Source organism: Varanus komodoensis, unplaced genomic scaffold (assembly GCF_004798865.1).
Source record: "Varanus komodoensis strain SLA01 unplaced genomic scaffold, ASM479886v1 scaffold1, whole genome shotgun sequence".
Taxonomy (NCBI): domain Eukaryota; kingdom Metazoa; phylum Chordata; class Lepidosauria; order Squamata; family Varanidae; genus Varanus; species Varanus komodoensis.
In genome coordinates this window covers 18,659,726-18,687,562 of record NW_025335268.1, presented here as the reverse complement: position 1 = coordinate 18,687,562, position 27,837 = coordinate 18,659,726, and the positions used below count along the sequence as shown (strand labels likewise).

At 41.8% G+C, this 27,837-nt stretch overlaps 1 protein-coding gene across 1 annotated transcript; it reads right to left on the bottom strand.

The window, feature by feature from the left end:
• Positions 1-4,859: 4,859 nt before the first annotated feature.
• LOC123032477 (protein SOGA3-like) lies at positions 4,860-14,964 on the bottom strand. Its single transcript, XM_044448376.1, has 6 exons — positions 14,722-14,964; positions 13,448-13,672; positions 11,274-11,432; positions 9,758-9,826; positions 7,805-8,980; positions 4,860-4,970 (listed from the first exon to the last, which is right to left on the bottom strand). The coding sequence occupies exons 1-6, from the start codon at positions 14,947-14,949 to the stop codon at positions 4,860-4,862; spliced, it is 1,968 nt and encodes a 655-aa protein (XP_044304311.1). The 5' UTR covers positions 14,950-14,964.
• Between the last annotated feature and the right edge of the window lie 12,873 nt (positions 14,965-27,837).

Sequence of the window (27,837 nt, the reverse complement as noted above, 5' to 3'; positions counted from 1 at the left end):
CTTCAGTGCTTCTGTACAACAGAAAATTGCAACCAACACTGCAAGAAAACCCAAACCTGCTGAAATGCCACTCCTATTTGAACACTCCCCAACAGGAGATTAACAACCACTTGAGGGAGTGAGCAGGGCCGTGACCGCTTCCTTCCCTGTTGCCTCCTTCCCCAGCTGCCATTTCTGTGCACTGCAGGAGGGGGGCTCTCTCACCCACCCTGGCGACACTGAACAAACACGGCTCCACATCAGTGAAGTCTGTGTGAGCGAGCCGGTCCCCTCCACACATGTGCCCTTCAGTGCACATGGATGGGGCAGCTGCACTCTCACCGTCATGCTAATGTTTTGAAATGATTTTGCAGAAAACGAAAGAGCTCTGAGACTTTCCCTCCAGTGATGTTTAATCCCTTCATGCAGCTTTAAGAGACTGTAGGACTGGGGCCAGCTTGACTTTCCCTCACATGATTATTAACACAATTATTCACCATGTGCCCTGCATGGTGTTTCCCTCTGCTTCACAACTATTCAGGCAATTGCTTTATTCTGCAGGGACTCTTGGGATTAAATTTTGGGATTACTACCTTGGTTTCTACAGAATGGCTCCCTGCAGAGTCTGGGTAAATGGCAATGTCATACACATCTCAAAGAGGGATGCCAAACGCAGTGAGTGAAGCTGTCACTCTTGGCATGCATCCCAAGGCCATCAGAACTGGGATGCTGAAGAAGAGGAAGGAAACCTTAAGGAAGTAGAGATGAAAGATCTGGGCCCCCAAGCCACTGAAGCATCCTCAAGGTCACTGCCCGCATGGTCCTAGACCTTGGGAATGTTTTGGAAGAGAAAGGAGTCAAAGAAAGAGAGGAGGAAGAGCCATAGTCTTGCCCAGTCCAAGACTCTATGATGAGGCATCAGGAGCTGCTTGTGTAGGTCTTACCCACTGGTTCTACACCCGTGGGAGACACCCTGAGAGTGGAGGCCACAGAGTTACTGAAGGGGAAAGGTTCTGGGGAGAAGTCCCTAGTTTGGGTTCAACTATCATTTTTGACATGCACAGAGACTTATCTTCCAGCTTATTAAAGAGCTTTTAGAGTTACTTTGTCTTGTAGTTTTGAAGTGCCAAAAAAGATCTGTACAGCAAAGGGACTGTTTTGGTACTAAGGGCAAGATGGGGAAAACTGGGCTCATGACAAAAAAATGTATGACCAAGGTCTCCAACCATCCATTCTTGGGCAATGTGCTGGAACATGTGGTGGCTTCTCTGTTCTATGAATTGGATTAGCTTCAGGCCTGATTATGGGACAGAGGCAGCTCTGGTTATCTTGGTGGATGATCTACGCCTTGCAGTGGCTTTTGTTGCCATCACCTATGATCTCCTTCTGAAGCATGAGAGGGACTGAATGGAGCTATGCAGTACTGTCATATGGAGGTTCTTCTTGGAAAGACGATCTCAAAAGGGGCTGCTGAGGGATTCCACTTCAGTCCTGTGGCTGTTGGGTCCGTGGTGTCATTCCAGGTTCCCTCATATTCCCCATGCTACTTAGCATGCACATCAAACCACTGGGAAAGATTATTCAGAGCCTGAAGTTCAGTACCACCACCAAGCTGATGACGCCCAGCTCTTTTTCTCCTTGCCATCTAAATCCAAGGAAGCTGCCATGATTTTAAATTGATGTCGCATGTCAGTAAAAGATAGTATGAAGGCAAACAAATTACGAGCTCTATCTAGACAAGACGGACATGTTTTTTCAAAGATTCAACCTGTGCTTGATGGGGTTATGTTCCTCCTGAAGTCTCAGACTCACAAAATGGATATATGCTCAGACTCCTCCCTGAAGCTGGGTGCCTGGGTCTCAGCATCGTCCTGAAGTGCATTGATACGGCTGAGGCTAGTGTGCCAACTGAACCTGTGGCTATATATGTCTGATCTAGCCATGGTCACACATTCCTTAGTTACACCCCATTTCAACCACTGAAGCACACTCTGCATGGCACTGCCTTAGAAAACTTCAGCTGGGCCAGAGAGTTGATTGGGACCACTTCTAGGGGATAAGCAACTCTCTCGTTATAGCAGCTTCACTTGTTACTGGTCAGTGAAGTTTTCAGGTTTGGTAAAAATAGCACATCACAATCTACCAGCACTGTTAAAAAAGAGGTGTTAAATGAGCATAAAGAGGTGTTCATAGCTAAATCTTTGAACTTTTTCTGCAGACATAAGGAAGCTATAAAATTCCCAGCTCAAAATACATTATTTTGAGTGTACACAATCTTTCTCCAAAGAGGTGTAGTGTACCGTAATCCCTACTTGAACAGATGATTTTTTTCAATGCTATTAGCTGCAGTAACCTACATCAGTTATCGGTGTGCAGTATCAGAAAGTGTCCGTGTACACTCTGGGGTATGGCCAGCAGGTTCTATGTTAAAAGCTACCACAGAGAACTTATAGGTGTGCTATATGTTAAAAAAGAATAAAGAAGCCTAAACTTTCCAGGGTCAAATTCTGCACAGTTGTTTATGCTTTTAATAACATTAAACAGGTCCATGATACAAACTGTAAGTCTCAAGGTACAAATCTATTTGTGAAGGGAATCTGTCTTTCACACACACAAACTCAGGACTAATGATGTGAAGCCCCAAAACCTTCCCTCCCATGGAAAAATGGAAATTTAAAGGAAATAAAAAGGAAAAACAACTCCTAAGGGGAAAAAATCCCATTTTCTCTTTTGGAAAAAATACATTGCTTTTTAAGGCAAAGGTTCTACTCACAAAAATTGTGTTGCATTAAGGTTTCTATGTATAAACCATATGAGAGAAGGATAGCTCCTGTGTTTACTGTAGACATACACCGCAGTCAAATCCAGTAAGAATTTCTGCTGCTAGGGGATGCTGGTATTATATTCATGGGGGGCATGCAAGGCCTTTGTCATGCTTGAATTTCATCTTGCCTTCTGCTAGTAGCTATTGATTTGAGCAGGAATCCTGCATCTGCTGCCTTCTGAGGTTGTCCCAACCTTGTGTTTGAGCTTTTCACCCTTCCTCTCAAAGGACTGCAACACAAATTCCCTGTTACAAACTGGTGCATTTATATTTTGAGTAACTTCCACTAAACAGAGTGGGGTTTACATTTGAGTTAATATGCATACACTTGCTCCGTAAGATTCAGAGCATTCTAGATTCTATAAGCTTAATCATAAGTATACAAATATGCTAAATTGCAAATGAATCATGTGTGATGGTCAGTAAAATAAGTTGTTCTTTCTTGCTCTAAACCAGTGCGTCTGTATTCAATTTTCTTTCCTTTAGTGAGGAACCCAGGCAACTTGCAGAGTTCTCATCTATGCCACTTTTATCCTCAGAACAACCCTGTGAAGTAGGCAAGGCTGAGAGTGAGTGACCAGCCCAAAGCTACCCAGGAAGGCTCGTGGCCAAGTGGAGGCTACCACCTGGGTCTCCCAGGTTCCCCCTCCAACATACTAACTACCACACCACACTGGCTCGCAATGCACTGCTATTGCAGTAAAAGTTCTGGAACAAAGGAAGAATGGCTAGAGGCATAAATGAGATATGGAAAGGAGGCGTAAGCCATACAAAAGAGTATATGATAAATTATAGGCTGACAGAGGGGTCTTTCTTTGCTTAGATTTTCTATTTCATCATAGCTTTGGTCAATAAAGGCCAGATCTCCATCATTATTCATACTATTCTGACATTTATCCATGACATTTCATACCACGTTGCTGACATTTCATACGCTGACATCACTACCCTGCAAGCAATCATGATATTAAGCCATTCAATGTGCCAAAAGACTGATTCTGGACTTGGGAGCTATATGTTCAACTGTCAAAGGATTTTCAGTAGAAGTTCTCCATATTTATCAAGTGTCAGACACAGAAGTCAAGCAAACAGCTTGAAGAATTCTTTTTAATTCACAGTGCCAATTCTGAGCAACATCACTCTCTCTTGTCTATACAAATATAGAGGTCAGATCATAAATATATGCCCTCCCGCCCCTTGAGATCAGCAACAGATGCCCTTCTCCGGGAACCCTCTGTGAATGATATTAGGAGGGTGAGTATCCGGAGGAGGGCTTTCTCTGCGATGGCGCCCCATCTATGGAATGTGCTCCCCAGAGAGGTCCGCCTGGCGCCGTCGTTATTTGTTTTTCGGCGCCAGGCTAAGACCTTTTTATTTAAAACTTATTTTAATTGTTAAATTATTTGTATTTATAGGATTTTAAAATTTTTAGCCGAGATGCACCGGAGGTTTTTAAATAATTTTTTATTGTTATATTGTTATTTATTTATGTATTTTGTTTCTGTTGTGAGCCGCCCCAAGGCTTCGTTGCGATGTGGGCGGCATAAAAAAGTTTTAAACAAACAAATAAATAAATAGGAGTATGTACACTTAAGTGTGTGTGTATTGCACAACACAACAGCAGTGGATTTTAGTGAGCGATATAAACAATCTGGAGGGGGGGTCTGAGAGGGCATGCAATATTTCTACTATTCTTGATTTTGATTTAAGTTCAGTAAAAACCTATTAGAACAAGTTTTAAACCATCATTTTTATCCCAACATTTCTGGCAAAGTTAATATAAAAATAGCAAATTCTGTTTGTCACTCACCTGCTTTTTTGATGAGCACAATACTGATTGGATTGCAGAAGATTTTTGTGTTTGCTTCTTCTGTGATCTGTATTTCGCATTTAAGTAATGCTGGTTTCTTTTCTTTCAAATGGGTAGTCTTCAGTGTTTTTACAGCAGTGATTCCTACAGAAACTATAGCTCTTGCACTTTTTATCTTGGGAGGATGGACAAAATAAAGCAAACTGAAAATAATACTACAATGAATGGTAAAATGATGAAAACGGTCTACAGCACAAAGAACAGTGTGAACAGGAAGACAAGTTTAAATATTGTTGCATAAGAAAGGGATGAAAATAAGACAAGGATGAGAATAAGTAAAATGATAGGCTGGAACATCTGGGAAGGTAAATACAAAGATAATTCCATATTAATGAAACAGCAACATTAGCATTTCTTGAGAAAAAAAAATCCACATACGGAGTACCACCTTGAAAAGACTTTGTATGTCAGGTCTGATTATATTCAGTGGATCAGGTTCTCAAAGAAGTCATAATGTTGTTACTGCTTTCATCTTAGAAACAAATGTTTAATTACAGATACGTAGAAATTCACTTATAAAAAGCTTTATTTCCTTGGGTCTGAAATAACTCAAAATTGTAATAAGAAGATGTTGTCATGACTTTACCATTTTTCCAGCCTGTGTGATTTCATTCTGTGTTTTCATTCACTTAATTTGTAGTAGCTAAACAGCCTTATATTCACTGCACCTCTGACCTTAATGTTAGAAGAAATCATTTTTACAATCTCTTTATTAAACATACAGCTGTGGGCTGATTAAACAAATGGCAGTTGAAAACCTGTTGATTCGGTGCTACATTTGGCCTGAATTGGCAGCCTCTATATGCATACATAAATCTGAATTTGCCTACATACAATTCCCATGATTTTCTAGCATATTTTGAGAGAAAGACTGAAAATGGGACATTCCTGTGGTTTCCTCACCTTACAAATTATAAGTGCAATTTACTTTGCCACACCACACATAAGGTGACTACATGAACAAGCCCTAATTTTAAAAAGCAATCTTTAGGTATAAACGATGCATGAAGCTTTGATACAACCAAAGTAAAAACTGACCTCAATAGGACATTAAGATTTAGTAAGTTCACCACATTTCAAGGAATATGAAATATCATAGAAGTCCACCTGCATGTTGCTGGTTGGAAATTCAGAGCTAGGTCCCTAATGCTCTGGGATCTAGCTATAGTACTGATGATACCCCATCCTTTTCCAACCTGGTCTTGCCACTACGCTGGGGAAGTCTGGGGAACTGGGAAGTATGTCTCTCCCTCAAAACCCCAGTAGGCTGACCCATGCAGAGCAACCTTTTTTAGGGGGCATGCTGCCCACAATGGCATACAAACAACAGTGAATGAACAGGTTTTTTTCCTTACTTCTTACTGCCCAGAAGAAGAAACTTCAGCTGCAAAGATAGCTCCGCAGTAATTTACACTCACAGCAGGGACCAATTTCAAGAATGTCCATGCAAAGATCTCACAAAACACCCTACACAAGCTTACAAGACTATGTTTATAGTTGCATCAGGTGAGTAGAAACCCTGTTCATTTAGTATTGTTCAATTATCTGAGAGCACAGTATAATGTAAGGTGCCTCTTGTAATCAGTTGTTAGGACACAATGCATGCAATAAAGATACAGAACAGCCTCTCCACTGAGTCAGACCAATCTGTTTTAGAATTTCCACAAAGGCACTGAAGCAACAGCTGTCTACAGGTATTTGTCCTCAGCATTTGTACTCTGAGGTATATTGCCTCTAAATATGAATGTTCAACTTGACTATCACAGTAGAGAGACATTCTGTCCTCCATAAAGCTGAGTAATTTTAAAAAGCCACATAAGCCATCATCATCACATCCTCTGGCAGAAATGAGTTAACTATGTGCTTTGTGAAGACATTCTTCCTTTAGCTTATTCTAAGTTGCCTATTTAATTTCACTGGATTCTTTCAACAGGTAAGGCTAGGAATTTGGAATAGTTTCAGTGCACAACCTCGACATGTCACAGGCTGTGCTTTTAAAGACAGGAGAATAGTGTTAAGAGCTGTCCTAAGAATTACTAATTAAATATTTCGTATCCATCTCGCATGTATCTTCATACGATATCATTTCACATAAACAAAACATTCCTTGTTTCAGTTTATAATTATCCAGATATTTGGAATGTATCCATACACTCAAGTCAGTTTTTACAGAGACTGCATTATTTTCTGCTGTTGTTTTCAATGTTATGTTGTAAATTGAAAAGATGCTTTTGCTTGTTAATGGCAAATCAATCAACAATAATATGTGAGTATGCAGCAAAGTTTTCTATTGCCTGCAATTATGTCTGCTATTTTATTTTCTTGATTTTATCATGCAAGTCGCTCAACCTCTAACCGATCTTTCCTATTTTAACAGGGGCCACAGTTTGACTTTAACAAGACATGAAGCAGCAGCAGTAGTGGAACTGCCCACTATTCACTCCCCCAGGATAAAGCTTTGGCTGAGTCATTTCCTTATTTATCACAGAATCATGCAATAGTAGAGTCGGAAGGGGCCATGAAGGCCATCGGCTCCAACCCCCTCCTGTTACAGGACACCAATTTACACCAACCCATACATGTCCAGATATGTCTGTATTGCTTAATAATAAAAGGTTATTTTCCCTTAAACAGTGACATTTTCCTTCTGTGCTGGCTCTAATTGAGGAGGGCTCTCAGACAAGATATCCTCAGTGCCCACCCTCACTCTAGGTCCAGCTTCTCCTTGCTGTCAGCTGCCGCTGTTGCTCCTCACCCCCACAGCATGCTTGTTCACCAGAAAGAGAGCTGGCAATCAGCCCACTGGCATCTGCATTCATTTGCCTCCATTTAGCCAGAGAGAAACGTAAGAGAAGCAAGCTGATGGTAAAGTTGCCGATGAGGAAACCAGCAGGGATCTCTTAGCAACGAGCAGAGGTGTGGGCCTCAACAAGTGCCAGTCAGGCTAACCCCAAAAACCGACTCTGTGATGCCCCTGAAACCCAATATTGCAATTAGGCTGCAAACTACTATGCATACGATTTTATGTTAAGCCACAAAAATGTAAAAGATGTGCCATTTATGTGTATAAGGAAATGTAGATCAAATATCCACATTTTTCTACCTTTACGGCTTAATAAGTAAATGTCTACCTGACTCACTGACAAAGGTTCATCTGTACTTCGATCCTCTGAAGACTTTGGAACTTCTAGTCTGTCAATAAAGGCCTGGAGCTCTTTCCTAAATGCCTTCATCTGGGCATTTATCCGATAAAGCAGTTCATGCTCTCGTATCCTACTGCCGTCATCTTCATCATCCATAAGTGCAAACAGGTCTCCATTTGCTACATAAATTCTTGCCTCTGTTATTATGGTGCTTGTGTCTGAAATCAGGCGATCTATTGTCTTGGCTAAGCGTTCTGCTTCACAGCGGATGTCCTTCATTTGCTGCCGATCTGTAAAGCTTTTCTGCCATCCTGCAGGTGTTGGATAGAAAGTTCTAGTTGGAGTCAAGCAACGGATGTTACGGACCTCCTCTGAGTCACTTTCCCCACCAATAGGGCCTTCTCTTTTGCGATGTGGAGGACGAGAATCATCATCACTTTCTTTTTTCCCTGCATCACTTTCAGCATCGCTGTCTCTAGGACTGCCTCGGATCCCCAGATGAGAGGCCAGATCATAGCGCTGCATGTTGGACATCAAGACTCTGTTCTCATATTGAAGTTGCATGACTTTACCACTGAGTTCATTGATCTGCATGCGTGCAGCTTTGAGTTCTTCTTGCAGTGCTTCAGTTTTGACACTGTCGTGGTGCCTTGAGCTGTCATGAGCCCCAGTCTTGTATTTATATTTGTTCAGCTCTGCTGTGATGCGCTTGTTTTGTTCCTCTACATCAGCCAAGTTTCTTCTCAACAGTTCTGTTTCATCCTCAACTAACTGCAGATGTTGTCGTAACTCTGAAAGAGATTCATTCTGCTCTCCCATGAGGGGATTGGCTGCCCCAGAGAAATCATCTCCTCGTAAGTCATCAAGCTCTGCTTTCAGCCCTCTGTTTTCTACTTCCAGTTCTACTATTTTCCGTCCCAAAATATTGGCTTCTTCCTCTACTAATCTTAGACGAAGCTTGAGTTCTGCCTCTCTTGTGGTAGGTGGGCCTCCAGCTTCTCCTTTTGGCAAAGGACTATCTAGATCACCATAAAATGACCTATATTTTTGCAGGTCATGTTCAAATCTGTCCTTTTCCTTGTCTATTTTGGCCAACTTTTTCCTCATCAGGGCAGCCTCCTCTTTTGCAAACTGTAACTGGCATTTCAAATCTTCATTGTCTTCCTTTATAAAAAAAGAAAGAATATTCAACAGAAGTTTGCATATAATAAGGACACTCTTGCAATCTAACAAAAGAGAAGACCAACAAGTAGAATAATGGCCTCAATGAGATTATTCCTTTAATTTAAATGGAAGCAAGATTTCTTTTAAACCATATTTCAAATGCCAAACATCCATGCAGTACAATAAAAACAGAATCTGCCACCAAATCTACAGGTAATTCAGGATCAGGCACACTATAAAGGCTACTGTCCTGATTCATGATACCCCAAAGCCAACTCAACACATTTGAACAAAAAAGCCTAGTGCTCAGTTCTTCTACCAAGGGCCACAACAGAAGCAAAACTGAGTTTTCCACTGACTGTCCCATCAATCACAACTTACAGTGTATGATACACATATGTAGTCCTGCAACTGGCCAATCAGAATAGCTGATACTCTGATTCCTACTATTATCTACAGAAAGGGAATCAGTATTATAGAAATATGATCTCTGACATCTTTTCAAAATAGTGCATCAACAGTAGCAATCTGTTGTGATTTATGTAGCAGTCATTTAAGTATAGTCCCAAGCACTAGAAGTTAGAAACACAGATGCTAAGAACTCCTCTATAATTAATAAGCACATTCAGATTTAGAGCACTTAAGGTAAATCATCCAGAAAAATACCATTTGTTTTACATTGTTGACTAAGGAAAGGCTTGGAGTCATGGATCCTTAGCCAACATGGCCACAGTTTACTGGACTGTAGCATGCTGAAACAGAAGTATTTGTGCTCACTTCAGTGGGTGTCTGTTGCTTTTTTTCTGATTTCTGCAGGTCTTTGCTTCCTCTTCTTTTCAGGGACTGCTATCAAAGGAAAATTAGATGTTTAAAATATTTTACTAAATATGTATGCAATGCAAATTAATTAAGTCAATTTTATAAGCACTTTAATCATTCCAAGTTGCTGTTTCATAGAATTTATGTGAAGGGAAAGAGTGAAATACCTTATTTAGAAGTTATTATTATACATTCTGCTTCACTACAGACAAGGAGCAACTAAGATAACCTTTAGTCATTGCTATTTGCTACCATTCTGTATCTACAGCTGAGAAATGCAATGTTTGTGTTTCCCCATGTCCCCAGCAGCTTTTTAAGTGTTGAGTGTCGGTCCTCTGAAAACATTTTATGACAAGTTATAGCCTCTCTCCTCTGTTTGATGCGTAAGTTAGTAAAAAGCAAGCTTTTCGTAAAAAAAACAAAAAAGATTTAGTTAGTAAAAAGTGAATTTAAAACAAAATTTGGAAGTTTTAAATTCTGAATTTAAAACAAAAGTTAGAAGGCACTTTTAGTATGAAATGAACTAATAGTTTTTATAGAAACTGCTAACATTCATATAACCACTTATCATTAACTTTCTAAAAAATAAAATGTATCATATTGAAGTTGCCTTTGAATATTATGTTGCTGCTGAAAACAGAGCGACATAAGTGGCCAATCATCAACTTAGCCAGAATATTTCTATTTCAGTGGACTTAGGGATGGCCTTCAATTTTACCCAGTCTGCACATCATCAATAGCCCACAGGGTTGTTGAAAATGCTGTGGAGTGAATTGGCATGCTTGTTCCTATCTGCTGTGATATCAACCCAAGGTCTCTAGAAATTTTGTCAAACTCTTTGGGGAAGTGGGGACCAGCATACACACTTTGCTCCACTGCATTTTCAACAACCCATGGTTTGTTAACATTGCTGCTAGTGTGCAAACTTGGTCTTGGAAACTTCTAGACAAAGGCATGGTTGTCCATATAGCAGACTACACCTAAACTGCAGGTGATGGGAAGAGGCATGTCAACATTCTGAATGGTGGCCAGTCAAAAACTCAGCAGAGAACATAATGAAATATCAGTGGGTGGATCTCCTGATTATCCTCAGCCTCACCAGTCACTGCTCTTTATCTATCTAATGTACATTTTGATGGAGCAAAATCTTATTGGGAACTGCTGACTGCTTCCCCATGTGACTGACTGACTGACTGACTGACTGACTCCACAACATTCTGACCAGCCTCTGGATCCTTCTTGGCAGGAAGGAGTATGTAGCTTCCTCTTCCAGCTGAGCCTTTCTGGACCAACATGGCCTTCTTGAACAATGGTGCGCTCCTGCATACTTGAGTGGGTTTTGGTACTGCAAGTCTTGGACATCCTGCTCCATTAAGTAAACGGAGCGCTATTTCAACTGTTATGAAGTTTAGCATGGTGGAATAAACACTTACAATCACCTTCAATTCCTCCACAGTAAATAATAAGCACTAACCTCTTTCATCTTGTCAAATTCATTCTGCAGAGCCTGCTTAGCAATCTCCACTTCTATTAGCTGCTGCCTTAATTTTTCATTTTCATCTTCTGTGGTGGTGCGTTTTTCTTCCACATTTTCCAATTCATGGTGAAGTCTCACTGAAACATCCTTTGCAACCTGAATGGAACAGTACTTCCGACTTTAAAACTGAACCAAACCATACCATAGTCTGACTCATAGTTTGAATCAATTCTATCTAAGTAAATTGTTTTCCCACAGATTTTTAAAAAGTGAAAGCAAGATTACCATTCACTTTATGCATTCCAGTTTACTCCTAATAATTTCAAGGCAGGATGAATCTTAGCACTAGTGAGACTCAATAATTACAAGGCAGAGATGCCTAGTCTTCGATCAACTCTCTGACCACTATTCTAGACACAATCCAGCCAAGAGCTGGACTGGACATTTCTGTCAGGGGGAAAATCGCTGTAACAATATCTAACAGTATCATTCTTTAAATACATATTTATTATTTAAGTTGATTTGATTCTGATACATTACTGTAAAATATTTATGACGGCATCACCTATCGATTGGGAAGAGGCTTCCGTTTATTTAATTTTAAAAATATGTCGTCAATATACACATTTATTACAAATGCAGAGACTTTATGAAAATGCATTTATTTAAATTTAGGGCGCAAGTCCATGCATTTTCAGACAGAAAAAGTTCTACAGCTCTCTACATTTTCCAGCCAGCATAAGATGCATGCATAAGACTGTGCCCTTAATCCTAATGAACAAGCAGTTGCTTAAAGGGCAGGTGACTCTGCTGCTTCTTTCCATGCTTCTTTACTCAAGAGCAAATTCCATGGATTCCTCTCAAATCTGCATGCGCACAATTACAACTGATTTTTTCATCAATGAACAGTCTAATTTTTACTCCAATATGTTTCTTTTCAGTATGGTATAACCTATTCTGATAGTTCAAGAGAAAATATGATAAAAATCTAAGAAAGCAGATAACAAAACTATTGCTGCAGCACTGTAAAATGGAAAAACAAATACCAGATATCTCAATAAATTATTCACCATCTTTATGTAAATTTGGTATAACCAGTGTTAAATTAGTTGCACTGCTGCAAAAGGATTTATAATATCCAACTTCATCTGATTTTTGTACCAGACAGCTATTGATTAACACCCAGCTAGCAATTCTAACATTGTTTAAACATGCTATTATATTTACATTCTGAAAAGTAAGCCACACATCAGTAGCATTTACTTCTAAGTAAATATGTATGCATAGGGCTCTGGCTTTAAAGTAGCTTTCCCTAATGTCAGCAGCTCAGAGAAAAAAATGACTGGAAGCAACCCAGAAACCTATTATTTACCAGAAACAGCAGTGAATCATTCATTCACTTTAACAGGAAATACAAATGTCTATTAAGCACTGATAATCAAGATTATTTAGCTGTATGACAGAATCACTGCAAAATCTCTCATTATGCCCACCCACCCAGAAGATAGACACAAACTTTGGTGATACAGATTTGATTTAAATCAAAAACTGCAACAAAACAGAGAGAGAGAATGCCAACTCATGTTAGAGGTGTAAATCTGTTCTCCTATATCATGATTACTTTGCTATAATGGTATGTTTTCCATATCAAAAGATCCAGTTACACATTATCTACTTTTTTGCACTTCTAGACTAGAAAAGAAATTTCGGATAAGTCCCAGAAAGTTCAGCAACAAGGCTGAAACTGTTTCTGTTCTATAGACAAATTCTGCAGAACCTTGGACAGTGTTACACTGAGGTCCATGAAAACCATTACCCAAGCAGTTCAGCATGGAGTACCTGAGCACTTGCTCCTCTAGAAAGACCTAAATATTTCAATCAGAACTACCTGAAAAGTGAGTTTTGATAGCAGCCTTCCCCAACTTGGTGAGCTCCAGATATTACCCCTCCCATTCCAGATCAACGGCCATGCTGGCTGGGGTGATGGGGTGGTCCAAAACTTCTGGAGGAATGCAGGTTGGGGCATCAAATTCCTGTTCTAAAAGCCTTATGTCTATCAAGCCACCTCTATTTCCCATTGACATACCAGGGCACAGAGTGTTTTCACAGCCTCACAGTTATTTCCTCTCATCAGACTCCCAGCTCTTTGCCAATTTATGACCCTCTGGTACCTTCAAGTCCTGCTCCAAACTACGCAAAAGTTCTCCATCTACTTCCCCAGTTTGGGCATAGCGGAGCCTCTTGCGTTCTGCCTTTCGAAGACGATACTGGAGGATCCTGCAATTCTTGTTGGCTCTCTCCAGCTCATGCCGCATCTCCTGTAGCTGGCAAGCATCCTCTTCAAAGAAGCTGTCTCTCATCTCATCCATCTCAGTCCTCAGCTCATCTATCTCATTCTGTCATTGAGTCAGAAGGAAAAGGGGGAAATACACCATAGGAAAGGAGTCAGAAGGAAAGGAGGAACAAACAGAAATGTCTCTATGCCCTGCATGTATACCAAAAGGTAATCCTTGATAAAATCACAGATAAGATGGTAGGTATTTAATGAGGAAATCTAAGGGTTTCCCCACCAGTTGTGTGTGATACAACTTACTTGGTCTATCTGGGGACACAACTGATGTGCTACACTTTCTCATCATCACATTCAGCTAGTCAACTGAATGATGACAAATGAAGATATGTAATTCTTGAATATAAGATCACTAAATGTAAAATATGCTTTGATTTTTAAACAGATCTGAGCACAGTCTTTTTACATTTCAGATTAAAAACATTGTCGAAGGAAAGCATTAAGCTCTGAAAAGAATGAACTTAATGAATTTATAGTAAGCCTACTTTTTATATCATATTCCAACCTGTTGAAAAGGAATGTATAAAATCAAAACAGGACTCCTTTGGAAACCAGACAAAAAACAGGACCTTGTAATTGTACAGCATGTTCATCATGTATGTTCTGTAATTTCAGGAGTCAACGTGTGAATTCAGCATGGAACAGAGCGATCACTGGGCTGGCCCTATATGGCAGTGTACATGCTTTGTTCACCACAGCGGTATTATCTTGTCCGAAATGACCCTGACTAGTTCATCCGGGCAGCCTCATCCAGATGGCCCAGCTTACCAGATGCATGTGTTCCTCGGCTTGAAGGCTGCCACAAGAGAGGCTTCTCCTCTATGAAGCCAAATGGGCTATTTCATTTGCTCATATATTTATTGAACTAACTGTATTTCTTTGCTATCAGCAGCCAACTCTCTCTGAGCAGTTGGTTTTCTTTCCTGGTTAGAGGATCCTTTCCTTAACGTCAGGGCAGGGGCCATGATCCCTCTTACGATGCTTGGGTCCAAAAGCGGGATCCTTTGCTCTTCCGGGAGAGAAAAGGCCTCCTCCTGCCCGCCCCTGGCTGGGCCACACCCGCTTTCTTCCTCGCCCCCCTTTCCTTCCGCTCACCTTGAGGGTCTCGTTCTCCTCCCGCAGTTTCTCCATCTCTTCCTGCAGCTGCTGCTGCGCGTTCCGGCCCAAAGCTCCTTCGGGGGACACGTGGCGCCCATTGCCCCCTTCGGCCCCAATCGGTGCCATTGGCGAGGGGGTCGAGGAGGTGGAGGAGGAGGAGGAGGAGGAAGGCTGGCGCTGCTGTGCCGCTGGGCCGTCGCCCTGGTTACTGCCTTTGCTTTGCATCTGGGCCTTCTCCGGCGCTTCCGCAGGTGGAATTGGATGAGCTCACTTTGCAGGCATCCTTCCTTCCAGCATCCGCCGCCACCGCCGCCGCCGCCGCCCCGCAGCCGGGGCCCGGCCCGGCCCTTCCCTGCACAAGAAGATGGAGGCACCGGGGCGCCGGCGCCGCCTCTCCCCACCCTTTTCTATAGCGGCCTGGCGGCTTGGCCCCAGTGCCGGCCCGTGGGAAGCGCGCGGGAGCCTTCGCGCTCCACCTGCCGCCCGGCCCGGCGCGCTGCTGATGCCCGCGGCGCCTGGAAGCGGCAGCCCCGCTCCGGGGCTGCGGGGCGCCTCTCGCTCGTCAGCTGCCGCTCCTCCTCCCTGAGCCCGGCTGGGCTTCTTCCCCGGCTGCCGCTGCTGCTGGTGCTGCCGGGCGGAGCCTGCTTTGGAGGCGGCCGCGGCGGGGCAGGATGCTCGGGTCCTCCAGGAGAGCCCGCAGTCGCGGCGGCCGGTCTCCGCGGCTGTCCCCTCCGGAGGCGGACGAGGCGCGGCTGCAGCAGCGGCGCCTCCGCTAGGTGGCTCTCCCAGGTGTGGCACGGAAATGCTCCGGTCCCGCCAGGGTCACCGTGCCCCTATTTCCCTTTGAGACGGCGAAGGAGGCCCCCGCAGCGGCCTCTCTTCCACGGCGCAGGCATCAGCGGGGGGCTTGCTCTGCAATCACTGCAGCGACAAGCGTGGCAAAGGCACACTGCGCAAGCCAAGGTCTGATCTCACCACTGCCGTTGCCAGCACGCACATCTCCCGCCTGAGGAAATTTAACCTGAAGCCCATTGAACGTTGCCTTCCCTATGATGAAAAGCGCGAAATTCTGGCTCGGGGTTTTCTAACTTTTCTAATGCTAATTTTTAATTCCAAACACTCAAACATCGACCTCATCCAAAGTATGATGATAGTAATGTTCTGCAGCAACATGATGCTGTTCTACAGACGACAAACCTTGTTCTACAGACAAACTTTGCAAGGATGCTCCACTCTTAAGAAAAGCCAGATGCTGTTTAATTTAATTCAGTTAAAACATTTCTATGCTGTCCTTTGCAACAAGCCTCAGGACTGCTTACAGAAGTTAAAAATAATATAAAGAACAATATAATAATATAAATATCATTAAAACATTCAATAGTAAAACAAAATAAAAATATATCTTTTCATAACTAAAGAAAAAGAAAGAAAAGGAAATGAAAATGTGACTGTATAAAATTAATGATATTAATTATTAAAATGGTGGTTAAATAAAAAGGTATTTATCTGGCGCTGGAAAGAGTAGAGAGTCGGCACCAGGCAAACCTCTCTGGGGAGTGTATTCCATAGTCTGGACGCCACCGCAGAGAAGGCCCTCATCCAGGTGGATACCCTCTGTACCTCCTTCAAAGAGGGTTCCTGGAGCAAGGCCTCCCCTGCTGATCTTAAGGGGCATGAGGGCATATAGGGGAGGAGATGTTCCTTTAGGTATCCTGGCCTCAAGCCCTTTAGGGCTTTATAGGTTAATACCAGTACCTTGAATTGGGCCTGGACTTCAATTGGGAACCAGTGAAGCTGAAAGAGGTCTGGCATTATATGAGAATAATGGCCAGTCCCCGTCAGCAACTTGGCAGCTCTATTTTGTAACAACTGAAGTATCTGGACCATTTTCAAGGGCAGCCACACGTACAGCACATTGCAATAATCTAACCTGGAAGTTACCAGTGCATGTGTCACCGTTGCTAGGCAGTGCTCGTCCCGGCCAGGACGCAGCTATTGGATCAGTCAAAGTTGGAGGAAAGCACTCCTCACCACTACCATCAGCTGGGCCTCCAGGGACAGTTCTGGATCGAGGAGCACTCCTAACCTGCAGACCCTGTCCTTTAGAAGGAATGCAACCCTGTCCAGGACAGGACCAAAATCACTTACCTGATAATCCGAACCGCCGACCAAAAGAACCTCCGTCTTACCTGGATTGAGTCTGTTGGCCCTTATCCAGCCCATTGCCCCAGCCAGACACCAGTTCAGGACAGCAACTGCCACACCTGGATTAATGTAAATGAGAGGTAGAGCTGGGTGTCTTCTGCATACTGATGACTCTGCAGCCCAAAGCTCCTGATGACTTCTCCCAGCGGTTTCATGTAGATGTTGAAATGCATGGGGGACAAAATAGAGCCCTGCGGTACTCCATGGCAAAGCTGCCATGGTGCAGAGCTATTGTCCCCCAGCACCACCTTCTGGAATCGGCCGGCCAGATAGGAGCGGAACCACTGCCATGCAGAGCCTCCAACTCCCAATCCAGCCAGTGTATCCAGAAGGATACCATGGTTGATGGTATTGAAAGCCACTGAGAGTCCTGAGCTGCCCCGGACAGAACAGCCTCGACATGGAAATTGAAGTCTTCCAGGACCAACATCCTGGGGGGTCCTCAATTCCAGGTCCGAGACGAACTCCGTCAGCTCAGGCAGGGAGTCTGATGGGCAGGAGGGTGCACGGTACACCAGCAGATTTCTTAATCTGTCTTAACCACCCAATACCAGATACAAACACTCAAGGCCAGGGCTTGAAGGGACAGGATGCCCCGTAAGGGAGATTGAGTCTCAGAAAACCAAGGTGACCCCCCTCCCTTCCCTTACACTGTTAATTGTAACAAGATCCTCTACATGTTGATCTCAAAAGCCAGTTAGATACACTGTGATGTTTTAGATGGTGTGTAAAAACACTACTCTTTAGGAAGGATTCCATTAAGGGCCAAAGCATAAATGTCTTCAAATTCCAGTTTTGCAGTTAACTTTCTAAATGCTGTCAATGCAACTAGGAATACTGTATAAAAGCACAGTTATGTATGTTGGAAAAACCTGTCAAGTATTAATAACAAAGATGGAGAAGCAAACTATTTTGAGAACATCCATGAGGTTTGCATTATGTTATGCCTAAATTAGTTTATAATGCGTTAGTTTATAAATGCATCTTATTTATAATTAGTTTATAAATGAATCTTCAGTTTCAATTTTACATGCCTAGCCACATTAACTCATCCAGGCATAGCAGAATTAGTGTGAGAAAAGTTAAAATGCATACTTTTTGATGTTCTGGGTGACCATGTTCAAAGCAATTACCAGTCATTATCAACCAGCAGCTTTTCTTCTCCTGCACTTGCAAAGAGTTTCCATGGTCCTATGATATTTTAAAAGGACTCTTCTTCACTGCAGTATCACAAATGGAACATACAGATGATTGAACTTCTACAGGAGTGGGTTGTAACTGTTTTTGTTACATAAATGTGATTAAAAATGTGATTCCCTGCCATGGTTTTTCTTAATCTGTTAAAGTATAACTTCCATATACACCATCAGGAACATTTTTACATTGCCATAAAAATGATGGCATCCTGTGCATATTTTATGTGTACATGGAAAGTGTAGTAGTTATGCATAAACAGATAACACTGATACTTGTATGATTCTAACATGCTATGCCAGAAAGCACATAAATGTGAATTTGTGTCTTTTAAAGTTTTCCAATGTTCATAGAATACCAAAAAAAGTTCATTCATTCTGTTTGCACATATTAAATGGTTCCACTGAGGAGATACTGAAGCATGCCAGTCCAGGACAGCTGCTATAGAACAACAATCCTGGGGGGTTTGCCTCATTATATTTCAGAGTATCTGCTTCATTCTGATGCTACAAAACATTAATTAGAGCCCTTACTCTATGAAATATTGGAAAGTGAAAGAAATATTAAATTTTCTGATACAAAATCTGGTACATGATTTGGAAGGTAGACTCATTTGAAATAAAGGCTCCTAGCCCCTGGAAAAAATGGTTGGAATTCATCTGAGATAATTGTGGCAGACAGTTTTAAGGGTATAAATTCATTCTAATGTGTACTGCCCCTAGTTGTGATGTAAGAAAGAAGACTAAATATGAAATATGTGGAGTTTTAAATGAATTTTATTGTATTTCTTTTGATATGATCCATAGTAAAGTTCAGTAAGTTATGTGCTATTCTACTATGCCACAGTACAAGGTCAATAATTCCAATGATGTAGCTACTTATCCTAGTATATTCCTCTTAAATTGCTATTTTTTGACACAAATATGTCATACTTTTTCAGAATATTCCTAGGTTTTGTAAATTTGCCTCTTTTGGAAACCAAGTTCTAAACACTGTAGCGCATTAATAAATATATGGCAAGGAGCCAAAGAAAATGCGTTAAAATTAATTTAAGACTTAAAGAACAATTGTGTGGCTCCTACAGAACATTTGAGGCACCATTGGTCATTGCGAATTTCTTTTTAATGCCCCTAGGCAGAGGTACGAGTATAGAGGAAGAAATCAGATTGTGGATATTCTCATTCTCCTCCCTGCTGCCATGGAAATCTCCATAAAAGTTCCTTTTTTGAAAGTTGCAAGAGTGACCCTGGAAGTGGATGGAAAAGGAGGTGTACTCATGGGTGAGGAGGGAAGTGGATGGAGAATCCAGAATCCACAGGATTCTAAAGCTTATTTAGCTGCAAATTCTTTTCAGAGGCCGTACTAGCTAAATATTCCTAAATGAAGACTATGATAGGAAAACTGCTCCGTTCTTTCCATTACTTCTGGCTTCCTCCAGCACTGCTTAGGCTAGCCAGAGGGCTCTAATCAAAGAATCCTCCATCTACAGAGTATCAATTCTATAGGACTGCATTGTTAGGAAGCAATCTTACCCCATTCCAAGCAATCTTAGTATGGGGGCATCTGCAGGCATTTTAGGAGGAGGGGGAGATGTGGCGAAGCTGCATAGCAATAAGTGGTTTTAATTCATGTGTTTACTGCATGTCACTACAAGACACCTGTGCACTTTGTTGCTTAGCATCACATGACATTTAGAAACCTGCACAGAATTCTAGAAGATCCTAAGAAATGAACTCTAAAGCATAAGAGTGTTATGTTCAAGGAACATTATGAATGACAACAAAACTTTATTTGGAGTGGGGGATAAAATCACACACCTAGGAACAAGTGAGAAACAATCTAAATGCACAAGCTCAGTACAGCTGTGCAAAGAATATAATAAAGAATAAAGAAAGAATAATAAAGAATAAATAAAGAATTTATCACTTCTTTCATCATAACATTGACTACTTCACTACTCATCCTAGAATAATTTCATTTATCTTGAAAACACTGTGAACACTGTTTGGAATCGTCTTTCTTACTCTGGTGCCTTCCAGATGTTTGGGACTACAACTCCCAGCATTCCAGATCATTGGCTGGGGCTGGGTAGAAGTCCAAAATATCCAAAGGGCACCAGGTTGGGGAAGGCAGCTTTAGAGGGTAGCAGTGGAGTCTGTGTGGAGTGTCTTTAATGTGGAAGAACTGGCCAAACAGTTCAGGGACTGGGTGGTATAAAAATATAACAAAGAAAAATGAGCATTCTTGATCAAGTTTCAGGGTTCTGGAAGTGCCTGGATTACTCACTTCTCACATTATGAGCTACTTTTTACCTCAGCTAACAATGCAACTGTGGCATGGCTTTGATTTTATTGTCGTTCTCAGAATAGTGCCACAACTGCAGTCCTGAGCTGGGGTGTTGTATCCCCCTTGCCTCTCCAAGGGGATGATATGACCAGCAGCAATACGCTTGATGGGACTTATCTCCGAGCAGGCCTGGTTAGGATTGCACTGTTGCTGAAAATACAGTGTATAGATAGGCAATCAAGGGGGGGGGGGGGATATCCCTGCCAGATAAAATTATTCCAACCCCTAATACAACAATGTATTCTGATATTAACCACTAAACTAAGTTTAATAAAACTTGAAGTTAGACTGAACTAAAAAGGTAATCAAGTTCACAGCAACCAAAATTTGCTTAAAAATTCCCAGAGAATGCAGAAGATTTGGGAGAAATGAAACAAATTAAATTAAATTAAATTAAGCAAATTTTGTCCATTCAAAAGATACTGAAAAGGTTGATAAAAATAATTCTTCAAAAGAAAAAAACCCTGATTTTATTCAACTTCCTCCTCCCAAATAAGTAAAAGATAGCCATGCTGACCATAAGTAAAATCCCAAAATTTCTATTGGTGTAATTAGGCCTTTATTAGGCCAACTAAAAGATCACAAAACAGGCAAGTTTTCAAGATCTTCATCATGCAAAATGTTATAAAAAGCAGTGGAACATGGCAGCAGACAGGGTTCTCTTGCTGCTGTTTTAGGTTTATTTGGCTCAGCATTTGGCCTGAGTAATTACCACTGATTGATGGCCTTCGAAGAGCCACAATCTAATGTGTTGGATTACATCTAATGGGTGGTCCATTCACCTTGATGAAGCGCATGCAAGCAACTGTTTAATAGTGAGGAATAGTGAGGAAGCAAGTTATAGCATTTTATCCTTCTTCCTTAGTTTGAATCCCATCCCTGAACAAGAAGACATTGTGCAACTACTAAATACAGCACCTAAGGAACTAGTATGGATTAACCATTTATCAACACCAATATGAACACAGCATTCTGTGGAGAGCATGTTTCATACAACACTTTGATTTTAAAGAAATGAAGGAAAGCATACCAATACAGGCAGCTGGGTTTCTTTTGCAGCCTTCAAAAATGATATCAGAGTAACCTGTAATACAAGCAAAAGTACAAATGACATCACCTTGCCCAGCAGAAATTGAGCACTACCACATGGGAAGTTAGAGTTTCCTAGTGCCATACTGGAAGCTGGTTCAGACCCACACCTCCAAAGAAGGACAACAAATCACAGGGACTCCTATTCATGCTGACCTGCTGGTCCAGAAGGGATAGAAATGTAGAAAGAGAGTCAGAAGGGGTCTCCCAGGCCATCTAGTCTGACCCCTGGCTCCACCCAGTTCCGCTCACAACATGCCCACCTTGCCCATATTTTGGGCAAGTTTCAAGTTGTGGTATTAAGTTTGAGCTTCTAACCTCACTTGCATTGCTTACTGCCCACAATTTCATCAAGAATGATCTGGATGAGCAGGAAACACCTGCAGATTGCATTGTACTTGCAAATAGTATGTACCGCAAGAAGTGGGAAGAGTCCAGGGAAATAACAACCAGGACTGCAGAGGATGCTTTAAGACTCTAGAGGGCACTCTGGTCTAACATCTGGAGGGGGGAGTTTTGGATGAGTTGAAAGTATCAGTGTAAAAATGGGATTCAAACTAAAGGTAAAAGCTCTCACTGCCTTTCTGTTGAGCCAGGTTGTTTCCTACCTCCCACTCACCCAACTACTCACACCCCGTGGTGATAAAGGGATAGTAATTTTTCCACTGAGGATAAATAAGTAAGATCTTAGATTTCAAGTAAATGTGTGCATGTGAGATGGAGACATCAGCTGCAGGCAAGGCTGATTTAACTATAAGGCAAATTACATTGTTATTAATTTGTTGACAAAGAAGACCGTGGTTGTTTGCATTTTCTGCTTGTACATTTTGGTCCTGGATATTTTTTTGCTGAGTTATAGTCTTGTTTTACTCTTTGATGAACATTCCTAATAACAATAATATCAATCAAACTGTTGTCCTTCTTTTCAGTCTGAAAAGATGAAAAAGGCAAGGCAGCCTGGTCTTTTTTCTGGTATTAGTGCTATCACTTGAACTGCTGGAAGCTTTTCTAAAGACAAAACTTATTTTTAGAGATTTCTAGTTCTGAGGGGGAAATGCACGAGCTCATGTGTATAACTTGATGTTTCACGTCCCTAATGTGGAAGTTCTCGGTCTGTTATTATCAAAGGACAAGACGCATTTGGGCAGATGTAAAGGTTTAGGATAAAGTACAACTATATAGATCCAGCTCAGTCAGAATGGCTCAGTGCTGAGGTACTTAGCCATTCCTATTACTCCAGATGCTCATTAATGTTTTTAAAAAATAACTATGCATGCCTTACAGAACAAGTGAAAAGGGATTTTATTACATGACTGAACCTGAACCTACCATGGCACAGGATTATGAAACATTTAAAATGGTAAAAGTATCCAAATTTAATTCTTTGTTCTAAATACTACATTATTTATTTCTACATGAACACTTCAAAATGGAGAGATGCTATTTCAGACTTTGGGACAAGAAAAGACCAAGAGCAGCTTGACTGGATGAATTTTAAACATATTTTCATCTTTACCTCATTAGTATTTCCCAACTTGCCCATCTAATCCAGAGTAATATACAGGAAGTGATAAAAACCAGGTGAGAATTACATCCCAGATCTGCTACTGAGCTCCTTAATCCAGGCAGGGAAAGGGAAAAGAGCACTGAACTGATATGTCAGCCATCCCCACGCAGCCTCCCTCCAAATGCGTTGGACTTCAGCTCCCATCATTCAGCCTTGCTGGATGCCAATGATGAGAACTGCAGGCCCACACATTCATAGCCATAGGGCAGCTGGTTGGGGAAGGCTGTGTTGCACATACCCAAACACCACCCATGACAGTGGAACAACAGATGTTCAATACCAAGTACACTTCAAGTTTGTAAAGTGGAAGACGTGAACTCTGGCTCACAAAAGTTTGCCAATATATATAGATATAGATATATTAGAACAAAGTCAGGTAACAACATATAAAATAAACCAGAGAAAATCCAGTATCAAGTGCGTGCAAGCCTGGGGCTATGGGCAAGTCACATAATTGCTAACTTCCAACGTCTTCTGCACAGAATGGGTCCCAGACTCAAAGCACACATACTTAGTGTCTAACCTTCATCCAAACCTTCTGCAGCCTGCTGCCACTGGAAAACCACTGGATACCACTGGAAAGCCATGTGTGTGTGTATGGTGATGAGAGGCAGAATTAGGTGAGACTATAGATGCAGAAGAATGGACCTCAAACTATTAGAGTCAGTGGAACATTACCTCCATCATATCGCATGGTATCTACGCACAAATCCCCCCAAATCCCAGAACACCCTTTTCAGGCTTCGTGGAAATACCCGTTAACACAAATATATTGAGATGAAATACCAGCTAAATGTAGAGCAATCCCAGATTATGCCACAAAAATCCTGACTAGGTTTTACTGCCCCTAGGACAATGTCACCCATTTATCCATATAAAGACCTCCTGCCTACTATTAACAGCCAGGATCACACGGGCAGACTATTCTCCATATAAAAATTGATTAAAACTTTGTGTGATGCTGTGTGTGTGTGTTTTGTGTGTGTTTTCCTTTAAATGTTAGTAAGTTTCAGAAGGGCAAGTGGGGTAGGTAGAAGAGGGGGATGAGTGAGTGGGGTGATTGGCTGGTGATGGAGAGTGTGTGGGTGGAGCTTGGAAGTGTGTGAGTGGAGAGCAGAAGTAGCAGTCAAGAGTGGACTGTCAAAAGTTAGACAGATCTGTGCTTTGTTGGAAACCTAGTCTGCAGAGGCAGCCTTCTCATAAGAATCCTACAGAGTGCTGTGAAAAGCATGTAATATTGTAACGAAGGACGTTGAATACTTGGAGAACGTATTAGTGACTAGGGAGAGTCAGAACCTATGATAAGGCTGTGATAGACAGAAACCGATAGAAACCTGAATGCAGAAGGGAAAGACTGAAGTGAGAGAAATAGAATAAAGACTAGTCAATTTTACATTTAGGAAAGACAGGAAGATCTGTGTGTGAGGAAAGTTTGTGAAGACAAAGAGTGATTAAGTCCATAACTGACAAAAATTATTATACATTATCTTATTCACTCAAGAATTGAATTATTGAACATCTTGAAACAAAGTGCTTCCTGTGCAATTAAAGTTTTATGTTATTTGTTAACTCAGAGTCATAGGCTTGGTGCCAAGAACAGCTACCCCACAGGGGGATGGCCTGAGAGGACATCCCAGACTAATGCCAGTCAAAAGGTCTGGAGACGAGACTGTGAGCCAAACAAGCTTTATTCTAGTGCACTATAGAATAAAGGGAGACAAAAGGGGATACACAGCCCAAAGCAGTGTTGCCTCTGTACATACAATGCATGTGCTTTATACCCTGTAAGCAATATACATCTGGCACATCGATACATCCCCCCTCTGCTGCTTAATTCAGAGTCCTTTCTTCTTCAAGGTCCAGCCATCCCTCAAGCCCATTCCTTATCTCCTTGCAATACACATCAGCCTTTTTCTCTCCTCCACATTCCTTCAGACAGGCTTCATGTCTCCTTTGTTTGCCTCTCAGTTTCTCAATCACTGAATTACTTCCTTCAACAGATGTCCAGAAACATTTCTCTGCAACTTTCTAGGAGGCAGATATTTATTTATTTACTTATTTATTTATTGTGTTATTTCCTGCTTTGTTCTCATACTGAACTCAAAGCAGCTCTTAGTCTTATCCCCATAACAACAGCCCTGTGAGGTAGGTTGGGCCGAGAGTCTGTGACTGGCGTAAAGTCACCCAGCTGGCTGCCTGTCTGAGTGGCTACTCGCACCCGGATTGCCTGAGTCCCAGCCAGCTCTTGCACCACACTGGCCCTCAGTATGAAGGACTATTCAGATTCCTTCTTCAACAAGGGAATGCTGTTGCCATGTAAACCAAAGAACCCTACTATTTTATTCTTTATGAAATACATAAAGTCAGTGTGTGCATTGGGCGTCATGTAACCTGTCCAAAATAAAAACTTCAAGGCTTCTCATCCTGTCCACATAACATGAGCCAGAAAATTATTCAAATCACAGTCACATTTGCAGTCTTATAAAACCGCAGATAGGTAACAAAATTAAAACTTATTCTACACACAAATTGGAATCTTAAAACTTATTTTACTTATTTAAATCTTAAAAACTTATTTTAAAACTTAAAACTTATTTTGGTACACTTGACATTGCTGCTACCTATGAGGAAAAAAAAGAAAAAAGTGGCAGAAATTGAATCTCCAGAATGCTCCCAAAGAAGCAGAGCTCTGGGGTCAAACTTTATGATTTCTTTTTTTAAATGATACTTATATTTTTAAGAAAATCCAATCATTTGGCAGCTCTTGCTGGTGAGGGGAGGCAAACAATCAGTAAATGGCAATGCCTCCTTCCTTGCCCTGTTCTGCAGGAGAGATAGGAAAATACAACAACTTCATTCCCAGTGCAAACAACACACTCACAACTCCAGTAGAAATGCATGCACAAACACAAATCTCAGAAAACTATAGCAATTTTCCAAATTTGCTTTGGAAGTGTGCCCTTGTACAAGGGTACCCTTCCAAAAATTTGCACTTGTGGGAATGCATATTCCTTCCCAATGTACCCATACCTACACTTTAGCCTGTAAGGGAATGCACATTTTAGGCATGCATTATTAAAATGCACATTTTCCCAATGTTTGTTAAAGATTATTTCATTTGGGAATGTAAAGAAGTAAAAACACAGTTCGAAGAGAAATTCAATAAACCTCAACAAACTCAAATAAAGAATGAAAATAGAGGGAACCCCCAGTGCAGCAAGGAAGCCCCTGGAACAGCACAGTGGTGCCTCCTCCTTGGAGATTAGCACCTTCTGAAGAAGAGAGCAGGGAAGCATGAAAACAGGGGAAGGCAGTGGCTACTCCTGCCTCTTCTTGATTGCTCATCTTCTCTAGATTCCTCTGCGCAGAAAGTAATGGAAGGGGCAGCCCTCTTGTCCTGTCAGTTGCATACCAGCACGGCCCCTTTGAGTGGTGCACCAGTGGGGAGGGAGCGTCACAAGATTTTCCCATGCACAACTGGGAAGAGAAGGCAAGTGAGGGGACGGATGTGGGGCCTGCTCCTCCAAAGAGCAGCAGCCTCTTTCTTCTAGATGGCCCCATTGGCCCCAGTCCATCCTGTTGCACTGAAGGAAGAGAGAGGGCACAGGAACAAGAAGAATGTTCTGGGTGGAGGCAGTGAGTGAGCAACCACGGCAATGGCAAACCTGGTTTCTTCCATCAGGAGTGAAAAGCAAGAAGCAGACTCTTCTTATTCTTCTGCTGACCTGCATGCACGATGCTGCAGCTTCTGGATGAGGCTTGTTCTATGAAACTGCATGACGTATTCATGGATTTGTATGGGAAGTCCAGACATCAACATCTTGAAAACTCCTCTGCTTCCCCATCACTTTTCCTTTTTTTAAAATGTCCATGTGGAAGGGAGCAGAGAGCAGGGATGGGCTAGTTGCCCTCCATCAGGTGCTAAGATTTAAAAAAATATCTTCATGGAGAAGACAATGATGTACGTCGAGTAGCACCCTACTAGGTAGCTCTCCTAGTGATACCTTCACAGACAGTGCACAGCAGCCCGTTCTCTTCTTTAACAGATTGTCGAGAAGGGGAAAAATGAAGCAGCAGGTGAATCTCTGGCAAAGACTTGTGTGGAGAGGGCTACTGGAGATGTTGGATTTGACCCAGTTTCTCTTAAAAGTATATGCATGTATTTATAGGTAAACCACTTAGGTATGTTATTGTATTAAGCATTATACAAGTTTATTAATACATAAAACAAACATTACCTTAGAACAGGCTCTCTTAGCCTGATTCATCTGCTTGTACACCATTAACCAGGGCAGGCTGTTTTTCATTGTTTGATTCGTTTTTTCCCCTGCAAGTGTGTTTTATCTTTCTATTGCACAATTTTTCTCAAGCTGAAATCCATCTTCAGGTTAAATCATTCACATTGTTGACATAGTAAAGCCAGTATAGGCACATAGTCTCTCCAGGGAAATGACAAAAGACCCTGATTCCTTTGTCTCATCACAGATTGTTGAACACTAGTATTAATAGATAGGATTAGCAAATACAAGCAGGCCAGGAGGTTGCAAAGCTCCTGCTTGTCTCCTTAGATTCCCCTCTGCCTTATCAGTCTTGCCTCTCAGCTTCCTTGAATATAGAGAGCAGAGGTTTTAGTAAGGTAGAGAGGTCAGTTTCTTTCTCTTTGTCCACAGAAGCAGGAAAAAGGGCAAGTTCTGGGTCAAGGACCATTGAAA